The 23,053-nt window shown below is 37.1% G+C and overlaps 1 protein-coding gene across 1 annotated transcript in view; it reads right to left on the reverse strand.

Annotated features, from left to right (window-relative positions):
• Window positions 1-21,824, reverse strand: part of LOC142342529 (uncharacterized) — a 29,485-nt gene extending 7,661 nt beyond the window's left edge. The window contains exons 1-2 of the mRNA XM_075393882.1: window positions 21,806-21,824; window positions 14,506-14,638 (exon numbers count right to left, since the gene is read on the reverse strand). Of these exons, the coding sequence (XP_075249997.1) occupies window positions 14,506-14,632 (127 nt within the window). The 5' untranslated portion in view covers window positions 14,633-14,638; window positions 21,806-21,824. The remainder of the gene's footprint in view (window positions 1-14,505; window positions 14,639-21,805) is intronic.
• Window positions 21,825-23,053: the final 1,229 nt, after the last annotated feature.

A 23,053-nucleotide genomic window follows, 5' to 3' on the forward strand; every position in this document is an offset into this window, starting at 1 on the left:
TAAATGTAAAAAAATATAGGGAAAAAATGAAAAAATATTTAAAAAACGCTAAAATTCGTGATGTTAAAATATTGCACTACATTACATTTAATCTAAAAAATATTCAGAAACCTATTTTCAAACGCTAGAGGGGTTCCTTGGCTCTTAAGGTTGAAAAAAACTAAAAAACGACAAAAAATTTCAAAAAAAACTTGAAAAAAAGCAAGTTTTATCAAAAAAAAATTTCTAAAATTTGTTGCAAAAAAAATTGAAAAACTATTCCATTACCATTAAAAGTTTGTCAGTAACTTATTATCAAACCCCATAGGATGTTTTCTTGCCCCTGGGTCTGGAAAGACCTGAATTAGGAAAAAAATGTCAAAAAATTTGAAAAAATTGCACGTTTTGTCAAAAAAATGCTAAAATTCGTGATGGTAAAATGTCGAAACCATTGCATTACCACTAGAAACTACGCAGTAACTTATTTTTATAACCTAAAGGAGGTTACTTGACACCTAGGGCTGATAAAAATCAAAAAATGTCAAAACTTTTCAAGAAGCTTGAAAAAAATTGCAAAATAGTATAAATTTGCGTTTTTAGCGAGCGGTTGTTCGTCAGTAGCTAGCCACGGGAGGGGGGGGCACCCGGCGCTGATTGGGGGGCAACACCGGGGTGGGGGGCAACAGCGTGGTGGGGGGTGTGGGGGCAATAGTGGGGTCAACAGTGGGAGTGTCTTCAACCTCTAAGAACCGCCATTCACACCATAAGTATAAGTATGAGTCTCTAAAAGAGTTTGAGCTGAAACAGAGCTGACAGGCTCCAAGAGCACTTAATGCCCGCTGGGCGCTACCTGTTTATCCCGTTATTGAGGACAAAAAGTCAAAAGCGTCAGACCAAAAATCGGTCAAGCGAAAAATCGCATAAAAAAAGACCGACAGGACTAATATAATTGCTACAAACTTCGTTTGAGAGCAATTAAAAACAAATGGGGATCAGATATGGAATCTTGTGGGAGTGCGAATATCCCTTCTTATCTTTCCCAGATTTCACGACCCTTTTACATCAGTCTACATAGGACTGAACAAAAGTTTTAATAGGGTGAGGCTCATGGGAATGGGATCGTCATAAAGTTCAAAATCTCGATGAGATTCAATATTTTCAGCCCCGAAACAGAAACAGACTCTTTCTTATTACAAATCCAACATATGTGCCCTTTATGTATTATTAGAGCCCCAATTTGAGATTTTTTCACAATTTTTTCACAAAAAAAAGATGCAAAAACCTTGTCTTATATACTTTCTTGGTGGATTACTTCAGGCAATATAAAACATATTGTTAAAACAGAAACTACAAAAAACTGTTAATCAGATTTTGTGAGATGAATTTTTAGAATTAAATATTGCGGCAAAAAATGCGTCAAAAGTCTAACATGACAAGATATTGTTGATGCAAAAGAAGTGGTGCATGATCTGATAAGACCTTTAAGTTAATTTTAAGATTTCATAACAATTTTTCAGACAAATTTATGTCAATGAGGCCAAGCTTATGTATATAGAAATATATATATATATATATATATATATATATATATATATATATATATATATTTAGATCATTTTAACTTTTCAAATCAACGCAGGTTCACCCTTGCATTGGTAATTCATGAAAACATGGTCATAAATACCATATAGTATTTTCTTTGTGTCCATGATAACATAATCTGCTTTGAGATGCCTTGGAGTCTTGAGTTCTATAAGTTTTTGCGGATTAGGAACGTTCAGATTCTCTGATAGAGATTTAATTTCGAGCAGTGAAAAAACTGTACTTAATATAATACAAAACATAGCCGGCAGATTGCTTGAAAAAAGCCGCCGTTGACGCGCTTGATGCACATCGGGATTGAAACAGAAAAAGAAAAAAAGAAGAGATAAATTGACCAACTTTTTTCCTTTTTTTCAGTGTCAAAAAGTGTTTTAATTCGACGAACAGTTTCGGTTGGATTCTAAAACTTTTCTTAATTCAGCCTTTAAGCTGAAAGCTAATAAACTTGAGAGCAATGTCAGCCAGCAAACACTCTAATTCACCATTTGTAAAAAAATACACCTCTAATTGGTGACATTCAGAACTAAATAAAAGTGAACAATAGGTTTCACAATCCAACTAATATAGACAGTTATTTTCAAAGTCTAAGAAAGCATCAACTTTAATTGAATTATATATATATATATATATATATATATATATATATACATATATATATATATATATATATATATATATATATATATAAGTGTATATATATATATATATATATATATATATATATATAAAAGCAAATAAAATAAAACCTTTTAGAAACCTATGAGGCCAATCCGTAATGAGAAAAAGAGATAAGACAACGATATGTACCATTAAGTAATCGCAACCTGAAATATACCCGGCAAACTGGCCGGAAAATAGCCGCCGTTGATTCTCATAGCCAAGATTGGGATTGAAAAAGAGAAAAACTAATGAAAACTGATTTTTGTACACAAACAATTTTAAAGTGCAAACAATTCTGACGTCATTTTGGAGCTGAACATACTCCTGTTTCGTAGTGAGACGTCACAGGGCCTACTATCAATACCAATAAGCATTAGCGATATTAACCAAAAACAAAGTTTGAGTAACGGGCATCTAAAATTGCGCTTTATGGGTTTATGCCGTTTCTATTTCTGATTTTTTGATTCTTGAATCTAACTCTGTTCGTTTTGAACTGCTCTGTTGAGCAAAAGCTGTCTAAAAACACTTTTACCAGAATAAGGGAAGATTGAAACTAGCCTAGAAAAGTCAAAAAGATTTCACACAAAAAGTTGAACAAGCTGGGAACTAAGGTAAAGCAAAAACTTTTTATTCGACGAAGTAAAGAACATAGCAGGACCAGTCCTGAGGTACAATTCAAAGAATTTTCATTGAATAAAAAGATAAATAGATCTAGAATGGACTTCGAATGGATTGGGAAAACAATTTAGAAAAAAATACAATCCAAAAAGTTGAAAAACAGTAAAAATCAAAGTGAAATTGTCGCATGTGAACAAAAAACCACAAGCGAGAAAACCAAAATTTGTTCAAAAACCGTTTTCTCCTTCTACTTTAAAATAAGAGCAAAAAAATTTCATGCCGCAAATTTTTTGCTTCACTTCCTGTTTCGGCGTGACAAAATCACTACTCCAAATTGACTTCAAAATCATGAAAATGTGTGAACAGATCTTAAAAAAAGACAGTGCCCCAATACAATTCAAATTCTTTGAATTGTAAAAACATAGCACGACAGGTCCTGACGTACACGTACAATGCAAAAAATTTTCATAGACTAAACAAAAAACCATTGGAAAAACCATCTCATCAGATTCTAAAAAATAAAAAAACATGTGAACAAAAAACCATTAGCCAGAAAAGAAATTTTGTGTCAAACAAAAAACTAGTTCTAGAATAAACTATGAATGGATTGGGATAACCACTTTGAAAAAAAAATTGATCCAAAAAATCAAAAAAGAAACAGTAAAAGTCAAAGTGAAATTGCCGCATGTAAACAAAAAACCACTAGCGAGAAAGCGAATTTTTGTTCAAACAACGTTTTCTCACTCTACTTTAAAATTAGAGCAAAAAAAATTCACGCAGCAAGACCACTTGCTTTTTCGCTCCACTTCATGTTTGGGCGAGACCAAAATCACGACTCAATTTGGCTTCAATAATTAAATATGTGTGAACAGATCTTAAAACAAAGACAGCACCCCAACAAATTCAAATTCTTTGAACTGCATAAAAAAAGTAGAGCGCCTAAATAATAGCTGTTTGAGAGGTTGAAGGCGGCTATTAAAATTGTAGATAAATTGCAATTTTCTGCACTATCTCAGGATAGATGAAGAACACAAATAAGTAATGATAGAAGTGTCTTACGTAAATTTTAGCTAACAGATACCAGGTAAGACCAAAACTAATTGAAATTGGCCTTAAGCAATTTTTCGGTGCTGTTGATGCACAGCCAACAGCAACTGAAAAAGGGCAAACACATAAAAAAGATCTGAAGAAACCTGTCATGATTACGAAAACTAAAAACCTTAGAAAGTTTCAACCTCTCGTACCAAGAACAACAGTGAACGGTATTTATGAAAATTTTAATTTATTGGACAAAGTCTAGTTCGGAATAAATTGCGGCAAAAAAGCTGCAGTCAAAAGAAATATTTGCAAAATTGATCATAAAAGCATTAGTATGTTCAAACAAAACACCTGAAACACCTAAGTAGAGGCAACTTTACTTCCTCCCAACATTTTCTTCCGGGCTGGAGGATGTTACTGAGTAAACTAAATGAGCAATGCGCTATTTAAATCTATCCCGCGAGAAAGTTTATTACGTCATATTTCTTAACCATTCAACTTCTAATATGCGTAGAAAGCTCAGAAAAAGTGCGTGTAACATAATTTTCGTTGAGCCTACTAATATACTAAATCGATTGCGCTCTTTTTAGGCTTAATATTTTTATGTTTCGAAAACGTATCGGTGACCTAGACTAAGACCTGCTAAAAAAGATCAAGCTAGATTTGCCTTCAAGTAAACGATGCTTCTTGCCTTAAAACGTTATCGAATACAGTTGCCTTTGTACAATACGTTGCTTATATCTTGAACATTTTGAATTAAAGTTCCGATAGACTGTTTTTGCAGCTATATTTCTGGTGCCGCTATATTCAAGCGCCCAACGAGTAGATCGACTCTGCTTTTACACGAGATAAACTCACAACAAATGTGCTGGCGATTCAACTTCCCATTCATTATTTGTACTGTCTGGATTGATTTATCCCCCGCGTGAACAGATTCAGGGTTCACGAGAAAGTTCTGAGAATACGTTTACTTTATTGGGCAAGGCTGATAACTTGACGTTTTATGAACAGACGTGTGCTGATAATTTCTGGTTACTGTATCGATTCCACAAACGACAACTTTGCACTCCGGTTTCCAGAAGGAACAACAATACTTAGGCTTGCAAAATTGGGATAAGAGCACCCGACACTTGAGGAATGTGGGGTTTGTGATCAATTTGAACAAAACTAACAAGATCTCATGGTCACTCGGTCTTTAGCGAGACCCGAGAACAGAGTCCAGGTACCCGGAGAATGGCCAAGACAACCCAGCTTTCGCAGGAAGTTTGAATGACAAAACAATGCTATCACCGAGACGAAAAACCCTTTGCAGGGCTGGACCGACTAAAATACAAACGTCCTTTTGACTTTGGATCCAGATAAGTTTAAACTGTAAGACTCATGCCAAACGTAATTTGTTTTTTTTTGATGCTGTAAATTTGATATCCTAACCCGGCAAATCTAGCCTGCTCCATTAATTTGAACGGACTCATATCCATTTTTTCAGGTTATTTTCTAGTCACCGATAACCCACCCCTTACATTTTTTTCGAAAAAAAATCGATTTTGACAAATTTTTGTCAAAATCCAGAAATAATCAAATTGCGGTGTTTTTTACAGTTCTTGACATAAAAGCGAAACAAAAAATGTTTGAAAAAAATTGACCAAATTTGATAAAATTTTGCAAAAAATTTATATAAAGCGTTGATAGATGACGGATGGAACCCATGTTTAAAAAAGGGTGGAATTAAGAGTTTGGTCAAGATTTTCAGATTTTGAAAAAGAATCAGCTAACTGATTTTTTATACAAATAAGCGCTTATTCTTGGTAACTCGTGAAAATCGTGCAATTAACAACAAGGTTCGGAGTTTGAGCAAAGCTCAAATCAATTATGTTGTAAAAACATTACATGGTTTTCATATTAGCTGCAAGTTCACTTCATCACGCCATAAAAACTGCGCCTCAAGTAACACAAAATCGTTACAAACGTAACGTTTACGCATTACAGGGTCTAAGTTTCAACCCTAATGCTTTGAAGGTCCGAAAAACAACGCAGTTCCAGTTGAGTCATTTCTTTCATGATAAGAAGCGCCTAGTTATATGGCATGATGTAGTGGACAATTCGCTTTCACGTCATCGAAGCAAACACAATAAACACAAACAATAAGCCTTTAACACCTTCGCAGCCTATTAATGTGCTTGAAAAGTATCAGGAGCGCATAGAAGCTATAGTGTATTGCCCCAGAGAGGGAACTCCTGATATTTAAAATCAGCTCAAGCGTAGTACTCCAGTTACCATCCATTTAGTGAAAGACATTGTGTCTAAACGTAAACAGAAAGATCTTAGTTTACTTAAAGAGTACAGAGCATTACACCAAAGGCCTGCGCTTGAGCTGAAAACACTCACTATAGTCTTAGCTCATAAGAACAACCTCCGGTCCTTGATAACACGCTCCCGACCGAAGAAACTTTCAAAGCGCCGTCGTAAAACGCTTCGCACCCGTCATTTGTTCGAGGAGGCGGAACTCACACAAGCCTTTGATAACCTGAATGTCACTTAGTCTTGCGCTGTTGTGGGAGTCTACCCGCTGACTGGCGGTGTGACTTAGTTAACTCACGAGTTACGGGTTAGTTTGTGGTCGGTTCTCTCCGATAGCGCTTTACTAAACGTTTCGCTCTCCCCATTCTTTGAGTAATTCACTATCATCCGTTTTCCGCAGGTTATCTGGTTTCATTTTCCGCTTCCGTCTTTTTGTTTCCGTGTCACCTTCTTTCTTTCTATCCCCCGTCTATTTGTTGTATGATGTAGTATGTTGAGTTTCGCTGTAGTAAATTTTCTCTCTGCTAGTATGCTGGTTTGTTGTGTAGTCTCATTCCTTGCTAGGGTGTGACTTAAGTTCATTCTGGAGTTACGGCTGGTTTGTTTCGTGACTTTCACCACACTTGTTTGCTAGCAATTTGTTATAGCTTTATTAATTTTTGTAGTATGCACTTTTGTTGTCTGGGTATGGTGGTTTGCTAGGGTGTGACTTAAGTTTGTTCTGGAGTTACGGCTAGTAAATTTCCTGACTTTTTCGACTTTTGGTTCTACTACATCGTTGCCGTAAATTGTTTCATGTTTTGATGCCGTTGATAAAGCCCCATAATGTTTGTGCTAGTTTACCTGGCAGTAGCTCCTCTCCTTCTTTCTAGGGTGTAACTTAAGTTTAATCTGGGGTTACGGCTAGCTTGTTTGGTTGAGTTTGTTGCTGTGATCTGCTAGCATCGATCTTCCCGCCTCCTCGCTTGTGGTTTCCGCCCCGCCCGTGCCGTTTTCCTGTTTCGTCGCGCGCCATCCGCCCGACGTTTGCGCCCCGCCCGTGCCGTTTTCCCGTTTCGTCGCGCGCCATCCGTCCGACGTTTCCGCCCCGCCCGTGCCGTTTTCCCATTTCGTCGTGCGCCATTCGCCCGACGCTCCCGTTTGTCCGTCCAGTTTCCCGTTGCGTCGTGCGTTACTCGTTCGGCGTCTCTTCCCGTCCGTCCCGTCTCCCGTCCTGTCCCGTTTCGCGCTTCCTGCGCACCGTTCTTTCTTTCTTTCGCCGGGTACTATTGTACTCGACGAACATCTTTGCTCTTTGGCGGTTTGCTAGGCAAACCGTCACACTAGGGTTCGTTATAACCCATTTGTGTTGTGCTGTTGCATGTGTGTGTACTCTATATTAGAACCAAATTAAACTTGTGGTTCCTGTTTTTCTTAAGATCGTGACAACTTTACAGGACAAATTCAACAAACTTTATAGTGCGAGGGCAAAATTAGAGGCTGAACTTAACAACATCTATGGTGAAATTAACAACGCTTTGGATAAGCAAGATAGGAAAGTTACACTCGTTAATGCACTCGTTAATGCTCCGCTAGCACTTAATCCGCAACAAGCACACATAAATGTACCAGCCCCCCATCCCCCGTTCTAAACCCCGCACCACCGCATTTCCCGTTAATCCCACCAGCATTCCGCTTTCCTCCTTCGCCGCCACAAGCACTCCCACTACACGCCACTAACCCCGTGGCGAATGATGTCAATCTGTTACCCCATTCTCCGCCTGCACCAATCATTTCCTCCGCAAACATTTTTGTACCTCAACTAATTCATCCACCACCCCCACAAAAGAGTTTTCAGCCCCAAAATTTTGTCCCTATAACCCACGCACCTCCTGCTCCTCCGGATCCAAATGTCTGGCGTTTTCCGGCAGCAGTTCCATCTAATGCAGTACCACTTGTACGTACATCTGCAAACTTATACACCGCACAACCGGCCCCGTTAATCAACCCTCATATCACTACATCGCTCCGCGCCTTTCATTTACAAGCAGCAGCAGGCGCTCAAAATTATGTAGCATCAGACTTCATGCAAGCGAATCCATTTAGTTCTTCCACAGGTACCGCCCCCACCTTTGTCACTCCGGTCACTCCGCCAACGTATGGAGCTACCGTTCCGAACCCGTTGTGTTGGGGTGGCCCGCCGCATCCCACACCTCCGGCTCCTTCTTTGGACTCTGCGGATTTGATAAAGCAGTTGGCGGACGCAATTACGTGTAAGAGGAACGATCCACTGCCCGAGTGGAAGTTGTCACAGTACAATGGTGATCCACTGCAGTGGCACGAATGGTTCGGACAATTTAAAAGCGCCATAGACGCACAGTTCTTGACTGATGATGTCAAGTTAACATACTTAAAAACGCTTGTAACTGGAGAAGCTAAAACCGCCATCGCTGAGTTCGCATACTGTGGTTTAATGTATAAGGACGCACTTAAGACACTCGAACGTAAATTTGGCCAACCACAGGCAGTAGTCAGTGCACGCTTAGACAAACTCAGCTCTTTTCCTCCAATTAAGATGCACAATAGTGACAACATCATAAACTATTCTGCAACAATTTCAAGTCTTGTTGGGGTCTTTAAATCACTCTCATACGACTCAGACCTTAAGAGCGCCTCACTTCTCTACACGGCTGTGCAAAAATTGCCGCCCAATCTGAAAGGGTCTTGGTCACTCTTCACAGTGAAGAAACATTGGGTAAAGCCAACACTCCTTGACTTCAACGATTGGTTGAAGGAGAAGGCCGAGGCACACGATTTAATGAAACAAACTTCATCGAAGGCAAGAACTGAGGATAACACCAACTCAGTAGTAAAGACCAAAGTTGCCTCAAGAACTTTTGCTGCTAATACACAAACTAAGGGCACTCAGAGACCAGCCTCAACATCGGCAACGCCTGCAACCCCTCGCTGCATCGTGTGTAAAGGCAATCATCGCATCTGGGAGTGTAGGGTATTTAAAGAAAAATCTCCCACTCAGCGAGCAAAGGTAGTGGCGGAAGCAAAACTGTGTTTCTCATGTTTGAGAGAAAAACATATGTCAGGCAATGCCCAAATCCTAGAAAATGCAGAAAGGACGGTTGCAACAGCTCCCATAATACACTTCTTCATGGAGCTGAGAGGGTTTATCCATCAAAATCCCCTTCCAACAACAACAATAGTAATCCTATTGCTGGCGCAAATCAAAGTAAACTTTCTAGTGTCCAATCATCGAGTAAGACCACTACTTTGTCATCTGTGAGTAATGTGAAAGGCCTCCTTCAGGTGACTGAATTACAGTTGAAAAGCTCTTCTGGTAAAGATACCACGGCTTTAGTTTTGTGCGATACCGCTTGCAGTAACTCTTGGGTGTCCAATGATCTTGCAAACAGACTTGGTTTGCACGGTACAGCATTGAAACTAACAGTCAAGGGTATAAATACCGAGGAGGTTTAGACACTAAGTTAGTTGAACTAATTGTAACACCACGCGACAACCAAGCATTTGAACCATTTAAAATCAGCCCTTACGTAAAGGAAAATTTGAATGTAGGCGCCGATGTCATTAACATTAAAGCACTTCAGGAAACATACCCGCACCTAGCAGTTCTAGACCCAGTTACATACTGCTATGGAAACATCGAGATGATACTTGGACAGGATGTGTATCATGCCATCCGCCCGTTAGAGTACTTCGCTGCCGACGAGAAGTCCTTGCCCTTCGCATTTCGCTTGCCCATAGGTTGGGTTTTAAGCGGCCCTCTACCGTCGTCTTCAGGTTTAGTCTCGACTTGTTTCAAAGCTAATATGGAGCAGGATTTTGAACTCGCTAGTCAGGTAAAATCTTGGTACGACATGGAGTCGTACGGCGCACTTAAGCAAGTAGACCCACGATCCGCCTCAGATGCACGTGCGCATGAAATTCTTGAAAACACCACCGGGCATAATGGAAAAAGGTACGATATCGGAATGCTATGGGCTGAAGATAACATCGAACTGCTCAACAATTATTTCTCAGCGCTTGTTCAATTAAAGTCTTTGGAAAAGCGGCTTGCGAAAGACCAGACTTTAAGGGAAGAGTACTCGAATACCATCAAAGAGGACTTAGACAAAGGCTACGTAGTAAGGGTCAAAGATGCTCATAAGGTGGAAAGTCGCTCGGAAGGAGAGTGGTACCTACCACACCATCCGGTTGTTAACCCGAACAAGCCGGGCAAGGTGTAGGGTACTAAACGGAGCAGCTAAATTCCATGGCGCGTCTCTTAATAAGTCATTACTCACCGGACCTGACTTACTGCAAAACCTAATTTATGTACTCCTACGGTTCAGACAACATCAATTTGCTGTATCCGCCGACATCGAGGGAATGTTCCTCCAAGTTGGAGTGTTACCATGTGATCAACCATCATTGCGCTTTTTGTGGCGGGAGGACCCCACATCAAATGTTGTGGTACACCAGTATACGCACAAGTTACTTCTCAGGACCATCCCAACATCTTGAACTCCACATGTTTGGTGATAGCTCGCAAGACGTATTCAGTGCAGTAGGATTTCTTAGGGCTCAAGTAACTTGCACCTCCGGGGAGATTATAAGAGAGCTAGCGTTTGTCTTGGGCAAGGCCCGTGTTGCATCTATGAAGGTAATGACAGCTCCTAAGTTGGAATTACAAGCCGCTCTCCTCGCTGCCCGTTTAAAAAGGGAAATTTGTCGAGCATTAACGGTTACTGTGGACAAAGTCTTTATGTGGACAGATAGTACCATCGTCTTGCAGTGGATAAACTCAACAAACAAACACCCCATCTTCATTGCAAATCGTGTTAGTGAAATCCTGGAGAACACCAGCGTTGACCAATGGAACCACGTCGTCACTTGTGATAATATGGCCGATGCTGGCACGCGTGGCATGTCCGCTGAAGTTTTGCGATCAAGTAGCTGGGTGAGGCGTCCTGACTTCTTGAGAATAAGCAATTCCCTTTTGTACCAAATACTGACGTCGTTGATAACATCAAGCTCGGCGCTGTAACCAAGGAACAAGATGATGACTCCATCTCATCTTTAGCCGCATCCGTAACCAAGCCCCCTAAGGAACAAAGTATTAATCTAATCCCGTTTGATACGTTCAGTTCTTATCAAAAACTACTTCGTGTCACCGCATATGTGCTCCGTCTTTTACCATCTCATGAAAGTTACCGTACCGTAGACGGCAGCATAGCCGACCCTGTTGAGCTTGACGAAGCCGAGCGTCATCTCCAATACTTGGTTCAGGGAGAGTCCTTTAATACTGAAAGAAAGAATCTTCTTGACAACAAATCCGTTAAGAAGAGCAGCCGCATTGCTCAGTTTACTCCGTTTATTGGGCCCCATGGTCTCATCCGTTCTTCTGGTCGACTCCGACGGCTAGTGGAAATTGACTTTGACACTAAGCATCCTATCGTGCTGGATGCGCTTCATACTTTTGTTAAATTGTTTCTGCGGCATACTCATTTGAAGAACCACCATCAGGGCATTGACTACTTACGGTCGAAGGTACAGGAACGTCATGCCATCCTTAAACTACGTTCCACACTGCGTTCCATCAAATCAAACTGCGTCTTGTGTAGAAAGTTCCGTGCAGCAACCATTCAGCCTATCATGAAAGACCTCCCAAAGGAGAGACTCGCATACCAGTCTCCTCCCTTTACCAACACCGGGGTTGATTACTTCGGCCCATTCTACGTCACAGTTCGTCGGACTACCGAGAAGAGGTGGGGATTTCCCTTCACTTGTCTCACTACTCGTGCTGTCCATGTTGAAGTTGTCCCGTCCATGGACACTAGTTCCTGTGTAATGGGAGTGGAGCGGTTCGTCTCCCGTCGGGGTACTCCTGCTATGATTTGGTCGGATAATGGTACGAACTTCATTGGAGCGGAGAAAGAGCTCCGTGAATGTGTGGAAAAATGGAATACGCTTAACATAGCCACCGAACTTGCACATAAGGGCATTAGGTGGAGGTTCAATCCACCCAGTGCGCCACACCAAGGTGGCATCTCGGAGAGGCTAGTTCGAAGTTTTAAAAGAGTACTGTACACTATCCTCGGTACGCGTCGCCTCACAGATGAGGTGTTGAACACTACTTTTTGTCTGGTCGAATACGCACTAAACTCACGTCATTTAACGTCCGTTAGCGCCGACCCGTTCGACCTAGGCGCAATAACACCTAACCATTTTCTACTCGATAACCAAGCAACCAGAATTCCGTCTATCGTTGGCGTCGACGAGTTCAATCATCGTAAGCGTTACGCTCGTGCACAGTCCTACGCCAATGCAATCTGGACACGTTGGCTCAAGGAGTATGTACCTGCGCTGAACCGTAGATCTAAGTGGCAGACGCCTGCCGAGCAGCACCTCAAGGTCGGTGATTTAGTTTGGATCGTTGAAGAAAGCAACCCTAGGGGTTACTATCCAACTACTCGGATTGTAGAACTTCGGTACGGCTCCGACACCGTCGCCCGCTCCGCCGTCTTACGCACGTCATCCGGATCGCTCGTCCGCCCACTCGTTAAGCTTGTACCGATCCTCCCAACATTTTCTTCCGGGCTGGAGGATGTTACTGAGTAAACTAAATGAGCAATGCGCTATTTAAATCTATCCCGCGAGAAAGTTTATTACGTCATATTTCTTAACCATTCAACTTCTAATATGCGTAGAAAGCTCAGAAAAAGTGCGTGTAACATAATTTTCGTTGAGCCTACTAATATACTAAATCGATTGCGCTCTTTTTAGGCTTAATATTTTTATGTTTCGAAAACGTATCGGTGACCTAGACTAAGACCTGCTAAAAAAGATCAAGCTAGATTTGCCTTCAAGTAAACGATGCTTCTTGCCTTAAAACGTTATCGAATACAGTTGCCTTTGTACAATACGTTGCTTATATCTTGAACATTTTGAACTAAAGTTCCGATAGACTGTTTTTGCAGCTATAACTCTTCTCGAGTTTTTCCAAGAAACAGAATTCAGATGATTGGAATTTGAACTCGCATAAAAAATCCGGTTAATCAGTTTTGTGCCCATCTGTAAAAAAGCGTGTTGTCAAGTCGGAGAAAAAGAAGAAAAGAAGTTGACGAAATGAACCAAGGGGATTACTCTCTCCATTATTTGGACGTGTTAAATAATTTTTAATAAAATAACTCTTATCGCAAATTGTTCAATTTGAACCAATTTTTAACTCAGAAAGTTGCTGCATTTTCTGTATACTTAGTGGGATCTAGTATGTTTTGCCCGCAACCCACCCCCCCCCCCCCCCCAGTTTAGTCTTCTGATATCTCTTACAGCTCCCGAGCGCACGTGTTATTTATTTTACATTGCAACGTGCTGCATAACAACATATAATGTAGGCATATAATGGGGGGCGTAAAAACACTGAGGGTGGGGTGGTTAAAGCAGAATATATCCGTTTAGTGCTTGCATGATTTGTAAATAATATCCATTCTTTGTTTCATGTATTTTTGAATTTTTGACGCTTTTTTTAATTTACTTGATAGAAGAACAACTGGATCTATTCTCTTTCGGCCCCAAGTATTTACATGGGCCCAAATTAAATTTATATATTGTTATATAGCACATCCCAAACAACTTGCACATCTGAACTTGCACATAACGAAATTTTTTTCACCTGTTTTTGCCAGTGGAAACTGTAGATGATGAAGTGGTAGCTTGCCAAGATTTTCGGGAAACGGCCTACCGAGGGATTACGACATGACAATGACGATGACTTGGGGAGTCGTTACGCGCGGGGGGGGGGGGGGCAACGACTTGCCTCTTTTCGTCTCTTAATGATTTGTTCGTTGGTTTCAAAAGCTTGGTTTGTGATTTCTTTCAGTTCATTGGTTTCCGCACGTTCTTTTGTTTCCGTTGAATATCAAGCATTTATAAAGTTTCGGAAGGAACGATTTAGCTCCAAAGCGATGAAATTATGCTGAAGAATGATCGATGTCGATAACGCAACATAGCCATAATGAAATGGAGTACAAATAGAAGTACCAAAAGTTCAATTTTGAGCTTTGGAGTGTAATTAGAAATGCGGGCAACAACAGAAAAGGTATCTATTCTGCCCCTCCCCATTGTTTTTTTGCCCTTAGTTACAAATAATAAATTATGTATCGTTATATAGCACGTTACTAAGTAAAAAATTAGCACGTGCGACTGGGGGCGTATAAAATATATTGTGCCCACAAAGCGGGGGGGGGGGGGGGGGTTGGCGAATTGGGAACTTGTGTTATGATCAATTTGAGTGCGTGAATGAATGAATTTACTTACCAGCATCTTCCTTGAAACGTTTTCCATATCGAACTCTGGGTTTGGTTCCTGCTGACACCATTAATAATGTATTTTGTATGACAACACCAAGCGTTATAAATAAAAGAATTCGGTTTAATTTCGCCATTTCTTCCTTTTAACAGTAAACAATATATATAAAAGTTTCTCAGTGTCGACTCAAAAGACTATAGGTCCAGCGTATTTTGGGTAAGCAATGACTGTGGCTCGACTTTAGTAGTGTGCCCGACCATGTAATTAAGGTGCGGAAATTACCCCCACATCGACTTTATTAGTCTTTTTTATACGGTCGATCCCTCGACTAAAGCTAACTTTATAGTTATGTTGATGGTCAGTTCGGGCGAAAACTTTAACAAAGCATTAAATGATTAACTACGTTAATAAATTTTTGAGCGTCTTTAACTATTTTTAGACTGCAATGTAATTCTTTCACTATTCAAACTCTAGCTTATCCAAATTTTAAAACTTAAATATCATTAGGTTTGTTTTTTATGTATCATAAATCTGTAGCAATTGCTACAAAAAATCAATTTTCAAGATTGCTATCAATGAAAAAGGCTTGCCGGAGCCCAAAAACAGCAACCCTGTGAACCGAAAATACCCAGAAAGGTAAATCCTGCCAAGATCTTGCATGGTACTTGGTTTGAAAACATCAAGGTATGAACTAATTTGTTAGATCTCTGCATGAATGTCAAGAAACGAGATCTTATTAAGTCTTAGCAAAAAAAATTGTGGTGTGAAGTTCTTGAATTTGAGTTTTACAAGAGATGTCAAGATCATGCATGTCTTTAAAGTCTATCAAGTTTCAAATCACTGGGCTAAGTTCCCATATTCCATATTGCCATAGTTGTTCATTTTTCAAAATGAACAACCTCATATCATATCATATATCATATACTTCAAAATGAACAACCTTCTATCTATTCCTCAAAGCTAGAAATCAAAATATAAAGACATCGAAGAACGTGAGAACTATCTTTACGATGGCAAAATTTGTCAATGTGGCCTGCTACCAAATTCAAAACAAAACAGCTATCAATTCAATGTGTACTAATTAACATCAAAGGCGTGAACTTATTAAAAACACAATATATCAAAAACCGGTCGTAAAAGATATTTTTCATCTACAAGCGTTTTCAACAAAGAGCTTTAAAGTTCAAACTAAATACCCAATCTCTATACAAAGAAAATAATGCAACATACAACGGTACTTTGAAAGAGTATTAAAAACGTCTAGAGATTCTTTGAGAAACTCCTTTCAACTTCAACTGGGCAGAGAAAGATGAGGATATCTAGAAATAGCTTACAAATAATAACTGGTATATTAAAATAAATTTAATTAAAAGTTGATTAACTTGTCTAAATTTTTGCTCAAGCAATGATCATTATATTTTTAATAAATGTTTTTCAATTTCACTGAAAATATCCCAGTGATTCTGGAATTTTTATCGTGTAATATCAGACAAATTTTTGACAAAACCATCTTGCCAATAGCCTGTAAGAGGATGCATCTTCTTATCAGATCTGATAAGACGTTTATCAGATCTTATACGATAAAAATTCCTCTTACAAGATCTTACACGATAAAATTTCCTCTTATAAGATCTTACACGATAAAAATTCCTCTTATAAGATCTTACACGATAAAAATTCCTCTTGTAAGATCTTACACGATAAAAATTCCTCTTATAAGATCTTACACGATAAAAATTCCTCTTATAAGATCTTACACGATAAAAATTCCTCTTGTAAGATCTTACACGATAAAAATTCCTCTTATAAGTTCTTACACGATAAAAATTCCTCTTATGAGATCTTACACGATAAAAATTCCTCTTATAAGATCTTACACGATAAAAAATTCCTCTTATATAAATTCCTGAAGTATGGTATACTCTTCATATTGAAGACAATTAAGAGTTGCTCTCAAGCAGTAGCCGAAAAGCTACAGCATGCAACACTTAAGTGTCAGAGCAACAGAGAGAAAATATCTTATACTGTCTTGTAAGACTTATAAGATATTGTAAAAAAGTTTATTTGAGTGGCAGGGGCTTTCTCCGAAGCGGTGATTATCAAACTAGGCTGAAATTGTTTTTTCAAAGACCAAAACTATCTTGGACTGCTAAGTTTAGCCATAGTACCCAGTTAAAACTCACACTAAAACTGCCACCAAAACAGAATCAACAAGCATTTTTTTGTTTCATAATTGGTTAGCTGACCGATTCTTTTTTTACCTTCATAGGGCCTTGACTACGTTATACGATTATATTGAAAAAATTAAAACGTGTCATATCAGATCTTACACGATAAAAATTCCGTCTTATCAGATCTTACACGATAAAAATTCTGGTAAGGGGAATGTTTATCTTATAAGATGTCTTATCAGATCTTACACGATAAAAATTCTGATAAGAAGAATGTTTATCTTATAAGATGTCTTATCAGATCTTACACGATAAAAATTCTGATAAGAGGATTGTTTATCTTATAAGATGTCTTATCAGATCTTACACGATAAAAATTCCTCTTAACAGAATTTTTATCGTGTAAGTTCTGATAAGAGGAATTTTTATCGTGTAATATCTGAGCAGATCTTACACGATAAATATTCTTAGTCAGCATCTTATCAGATCTTACACAATAAAATTCCAGAATCACTGGGGTATAGAAACGTTTTTGCAAACAAATAAAACTACTGCAGCAAACACCAAACAACCCACTAAATAAACCTAATATGGATTAGGAAAGGAAGGCAAAAAGACTCTTCTTTGGCTTCATTATTTTCCACTAATGAAATTTTCTATTTCCAGTCATTTCGGCTTTTTAATCAGAAATTATTCATAGGTCAAATTGCAAGACAATAAATTATTTGAAAACCTATGAACAAGAATACACAAAAATGTTACAAGAAATTAAAAGAACAAAAAGCACTACAAAATTACAACAAAAAATTTGTGCTTTTCCTAAATTTGATGTGAACAAACACGTGGCTTAAAAACGCTGCAAAAAAGAGACCTCAATTTGCGTCTATTTGTTTTCACTGGTATCTTTTTGCCTGTAGAGCGGTAACCACGAACAACACTATGAAAAGGTTCACCGTTTTGTCTGTAGAACTAGATTGCTTCTCAACTAAAAAATAGATATCAGCAAAAACACTCAATAGACAGAAATGTTTTTTAAGTTATCATAAAATTTGTGAAAAATACAATGAATTGATTTTCTTAGAAAGTTCATTCAGTTCATCAAGTTCATTCATCTTAACAAAAAATAAATCTAATAAGAATTTTGTTGCCAATTGCATGGTTTTTTTTATATACCTCTTAGATTAAAAAACCTGCACATTGGCAACTATGAAGAAAGCACTTTCTTAAGGAAGAACGTGGGTTTTGTGTATGCACAGTTTTGCGAGGAGGAAACAAGGGAACAATACAGCTGCCACTCCAGAGTGAAATGTAAGTTTCCTAATTCTTCCGACCATGCTTACGGGGGGATCATATACTCAAATGGGTTTTTTGTTCAGACAATTTTGGCCCAAATATTCGATATATTCATCGTAGAGAAATGTGAGTAGTATCATTTAAAAGCTCATCCAGCGTAGAAATCGAATTTAAAAAGTTTTTTAATTTTGTCTTTCTTCGAGGAGTTATTGAGGTTTAAAGTTTCATGTGAACACGGGCTATTTGGTTCACTTTTGTTCACATTTAGCGTAATTTTGTTCGAATTAACATTTTTTCTATAAAAATTTTAATTCAAAATCACCTTTCACGCTACAAAATGCATCAATTTAGTGTTCCTTCTCGACGAAAGGTGATTAAAAAGACTAGTTCTGGATTCATAGGAAAAAGATCAGAAAAATTCGAGTTCCAGTTGCGAGTTGTCTTTTTTTAGAACTATTTTTAGATTTTTTTTTGTTTTTTAAGTCAGTAAGAGAATAGTCACCTTTCATATCGAAGTTCCCTTAATGACAAACCTCATTTAATCAATGATGCCCAATGATGCCCAATAAACACAAAGTTAGCTTTCAAGGAATCGCTCATATTTTTTGGCTTCCAATCTGAGTGTTCGAAATCTTCAATGAAATTTTGAATTTGTTTTCAAGAGTTTGCTGGATTTTCGAAGTCCAATGACATAGATACGCTGACTAAAAATGCAAAAATCTTACAAAAACAGCATTAAGTTAGACTATCCAGTGCTTTGAGTGGACAGCTAATGGCTGTTAAGGCTTTAATAAAAATTTCGAAATTTTTTTTTTGAATATTGGCCAATCTTAAACTGATTTTTGCGAATTTGACAACAATGTCAGTATTGACTGGACCACCGTTATTTCTAGTGCAACCAAAATTAATCTGACCAAAATAGCTGTTTTATCTTGCGACGAGTTTTCATAATTTTTTAAGTTTTTTGTGTATTTTTTTCATAACTTTTGTTTCCTTTTGAAATCTTATCACATTATCTCAATATTGATACCTCTCTTCCTCTCTTTGGCTTAGCGAAGGCATTAAAATAATCATTGGTAAAGTTCCCGGTGCAGTGAAGTTTGGCTTAGGGAAGGCATCAAAAGAATCATAGATAAAGTTTTCAGAAAAATGCTTGTGGGTTAAATGGCTTTGACACTTTCTTCTCGCAATTTTCTAATGATTTTTTGGTTTTTGCCTGTATTTATTATTGTTTTCATGGTCATACAACTTATTCTGTCTAATCTAATGTTCTGATGTTTTATTGATGACTGGTCAGCGTCAAACAACTTTCTCTTCCCATGGAGGCATACCATATCGTATTTATTGACTTCCGTTGAAAGCTGTTGATCTTAAAGTCGTTGATACTACGGGTGTTCTCAAAGATGCCGTGGTTTTAAAATATTTGTTCAGAAATAATTGTTATTTTTTGAAGTTTTATAGTTGAAGAAAGAAGAATCCTAATATTGTTAACAACCTAATTGAAAATAGAAATGTTTGAACAAAGAATTTTATTTTTCATTACTTCTACACTTTTGTTTTATTTTTTTTTTAGAATTTGCTGTCTTTTTTTCTTTATGTAGTCGTAAAATGCTGAGAGGTATCAAAATCTTCTTATTGAGGATTGAATGAATGTTATCGTTCCATGCAGTCAGTTCGTAGCGAATAGTCTTAAATATTCTGATCTTATACGTTGACATTTTTTTTTCATTTTATCGTTTTTGGTAATTTGTATAGTTTTTTGTATAGTTTTTGTTGTTCTTTTCGTCAACTGGTAATTTATCCTCATCAATGAGAGGTCCCATCCAACTCCTTGTGATTCAAAAATTAACTATTTTATTGACATTTTGTCGTAACTGATGTCTTGTTTGTGGGACAATATTTGTTTCCATAAATGTTTCGTGAGTGGTCAACATTTGTGTTTTTTTCTCTCTCTGCTTTTAGCAGATTCGTTTAATAACAGAGCCCAATTATTTTCAAATGAGGCCCAAATGAAGTTATTTAATTGTTCAGTACAGTTTTATCTCAATTAGTATAGATAACAATTGAAACAAAAAAAACAATATTTAGATAATAACCAATGATTTTAATGGCTTCAAAAAATTGTGTTTTCGCAAATTGTTTGTAATTTTTTGAGTTTTTCTGCATCTTTAGTGCGTCTCTGTGGCTTACTCTAACCAAAGACAGGTCCAAACTGTTTTGTAATGACTTTATAGTAAATTTATCAAGAATTTTTTTGTTAAACGCAAATGATTTTTAAGACGTTTGAAATTATTTGGAATTATTTTTGAGTTTCGCCTCAATAGTTTTTTTACTTGTTACCGAGCCTCGTTAAGGAAAACTCCCATCTGCTGCATAGTTAGGATAAAAAGCAAAATTATGCAGTTAGGGTTTTATCTGATTGCATTTTGACGTTGTTTACTAGGTGCTTTTACTTTTGGATATTGAGTTCTTGCCGTTAATTTTTTTAGTTTTACTTATTTTTTTCTCGTAGACTTTTTATTGGCAGATCTCGTGAGCGCTGTAAGGAGGCATAGCATTATGTATTTCAATTAGTAGTTTGGTTATGAAACGATTTTTTAAAACTCAATCATCTATTTTTGTTTATCTCTTCATTTGGTTGATAATTAAGTCAAAAATGTAGAGCAACTCGGGTCGGATTTTCATGTGTGAATGCACAAAAACGAGCCTCCTTGTTCATTATTAGTAATGAAAGCTTTTTCAAATAAAAAATAAATTTTTGTCAAACCAGTTTTCTTGCAAGTTCTATTGAAAAGTGGAACATAAAATTTTTTGATTTGTCAGGTGATGGCTATAGTTTTACTGGAGTTGGAGTGTCATAGTTTTCTATCAATAACAAAGCTTAGGTTCAAAGAAACTCTGCAATTTATCGATTAGTTTTTGCATTTTCCTTGAAAGAAAATCCAATCAATAAAGGTAGAATATACCATCAAGGTAAATTCTGAAAACAGAAATGACATCGGTGATTCTAATAAATTGATAAAATCCAAAAACCAATCAGTTAATCAGAGTATTTACTCAGCAATCATTCGTTTTTGCTGAAATTTAGCCCGCCTTGTAATGTTTTTACACAGGGCAGTCTTAAAATAACAATTTATTATAATAAAACAGGTCTGGGAGTGACAGTGGCGCAAGAGTAGGACCTCTGACCTTTCAGCCGCAGATTCTTGCATCGATTAAAAAGAGTTACAGTTTAAAAAAAATGTAAAATAACCAGAGGAATAACTGTCCTCTAAGAAACAGGGGGTAGAGATCAAGATAACATTATATTTGTAGTAACTTTTTTTATGTCTATATAGGATTGCAGCAAAAAATCATAGTTTTATTCAAAGATTTCAAACTTAAATTCATTGAAAGTTGTGCGATTTTTCTGTGCTCACTATAAAATGATAACTGATTATTCTATAGAACCTAGGCTCTTATAAATTTATTATTATTCATCGATGGAATTCTCAGGGTTTTCAACCCGGGTTAAACTACAATTTTGAACTTAGGGTGACTTGAAATTTGTTATAAATCGCCTGTTTTCTATGCTTCAGAAATTTCAATTTCTTAAAATGTTTCAAGTAACATATTATTTAAAGTATAAGGCAATGCAGGAAAAGAACAAAAAATGTTTTGAGCAATAAGAACAAAAAGAGTTTAATTTTTGTAGAGTGAAATTATCAAAACATGTAAAAATGCACTTTAAAACATGTTATTTTACTATTTATTATGTTTTAAGGATTCAAACTCAATTTAATCAACTGAAAAAAATGGAAAAGTTTCTCTAAAATAACCGGAATTGTTTGTTATCAATAATATACCTCCGTGTTTGACGGGTTAAAATGAAAAAAATTCAACTAGAAAAAGCGAACACTGTTTTAAATGCAAAGCTGCAAAATGCTGTCGAACAAACGGAATAGAAGCGAATAATGAGAACTGTAATTGAATTGTGATTCGATTGTAATTTTAATTCAAAATTAATTTTCAGAATCCTCAAAGCTTGAAATTCAATTTCCAAATATGTTAATTGATGCAACCTTTAATCCCTTTAATCGCGCCTTTTACGCAACCGAATGACGTAATACGTCATTCCAATATATACGGAAATACGAGATTAGCATAATCTGGATTTTAATTACAACCCTCACGGAGAAGCTGCCGGACAAGCCAGCTTTAAAAGCTAAAGTGTTTTTGTTGATTAATCAATTTTTAATTATTGGAATTTTTACAATGTTTTCTTACAAGTTTATTAGAGTATTATGCAACGTTTTGGACTTTGGTTCTTTTTTTCATACTATACTGAAAAAAAATCTTTTGCAACCAATCATGAAAAAAAAACGGAAGTGGCCCAAATTCCTACCTCACCAACTCACATAAATTTGGCAGATTATACAAGCGCCCACTAAGCTAAAATTATCAGACTATCAAAACTGTTTTGATTATAATAATTTATAGTCACCTCAGAAAAACTAACAAAAATAAGCATAATAGTATATATAAAATAAAAAATAAATATTCATTCTATTTTGGCAGTGTTTTGGGTCTCCTACACTCAGGAGGTGGAGATATATAGGATACAGTAGCATTTAAAGGTCATTGTATCGAGTAAAGTTATGTGAGAAAAGTCAAATTATTCAAAATGAAATCGGAAAAGTAGAAGTCATGATTTTTCTGTAACCACGTTTTAACTTCACAAGCTTTTTTGATTTTCGTTATTACAGTTGATTTCTCTAGATGCTTCAATTACAGTAAAAACTCTATACCTGCTGTTTTAAAAGGAAAGGCCTATTTAACTTTTAAGTTAGGTTTCCCCAAGTCCTACAATGTATTTAGAGGTCATTGTACCAAGAATAGTCATGTACAAAAAAAAACAAATTGCTCCAAATGAAATCGGAAATGTAGAAGTCATGATTTTCAAGTACACACGTTTTAGCTTCATAAACTTTGTTGATTGTCTTTACGAAAAAACAGTTGATTTCTCTTTATGATTTCTTTACAGTAAACATTATAAAACTTTTGTTTTCAAGGGAAAGGCGTATCTAATTATTAACTTAGAAACTCCCCAATAC

The sequence above is a fragment of the Convolutriloba macropyga genome, chromosome 7 (assembly GCF_964194025.1).
Source record: "Convolutriloba macropyga chromosome 7, txConMacr16.3, whole genome shotgun sequence".
NCBI classification, from domain to species: Eukaryota; Metazoa; Xenacoelomorpha; order Acoela; family Convolutidae; genus Convolutriloba; species Convolutriloba macropyga.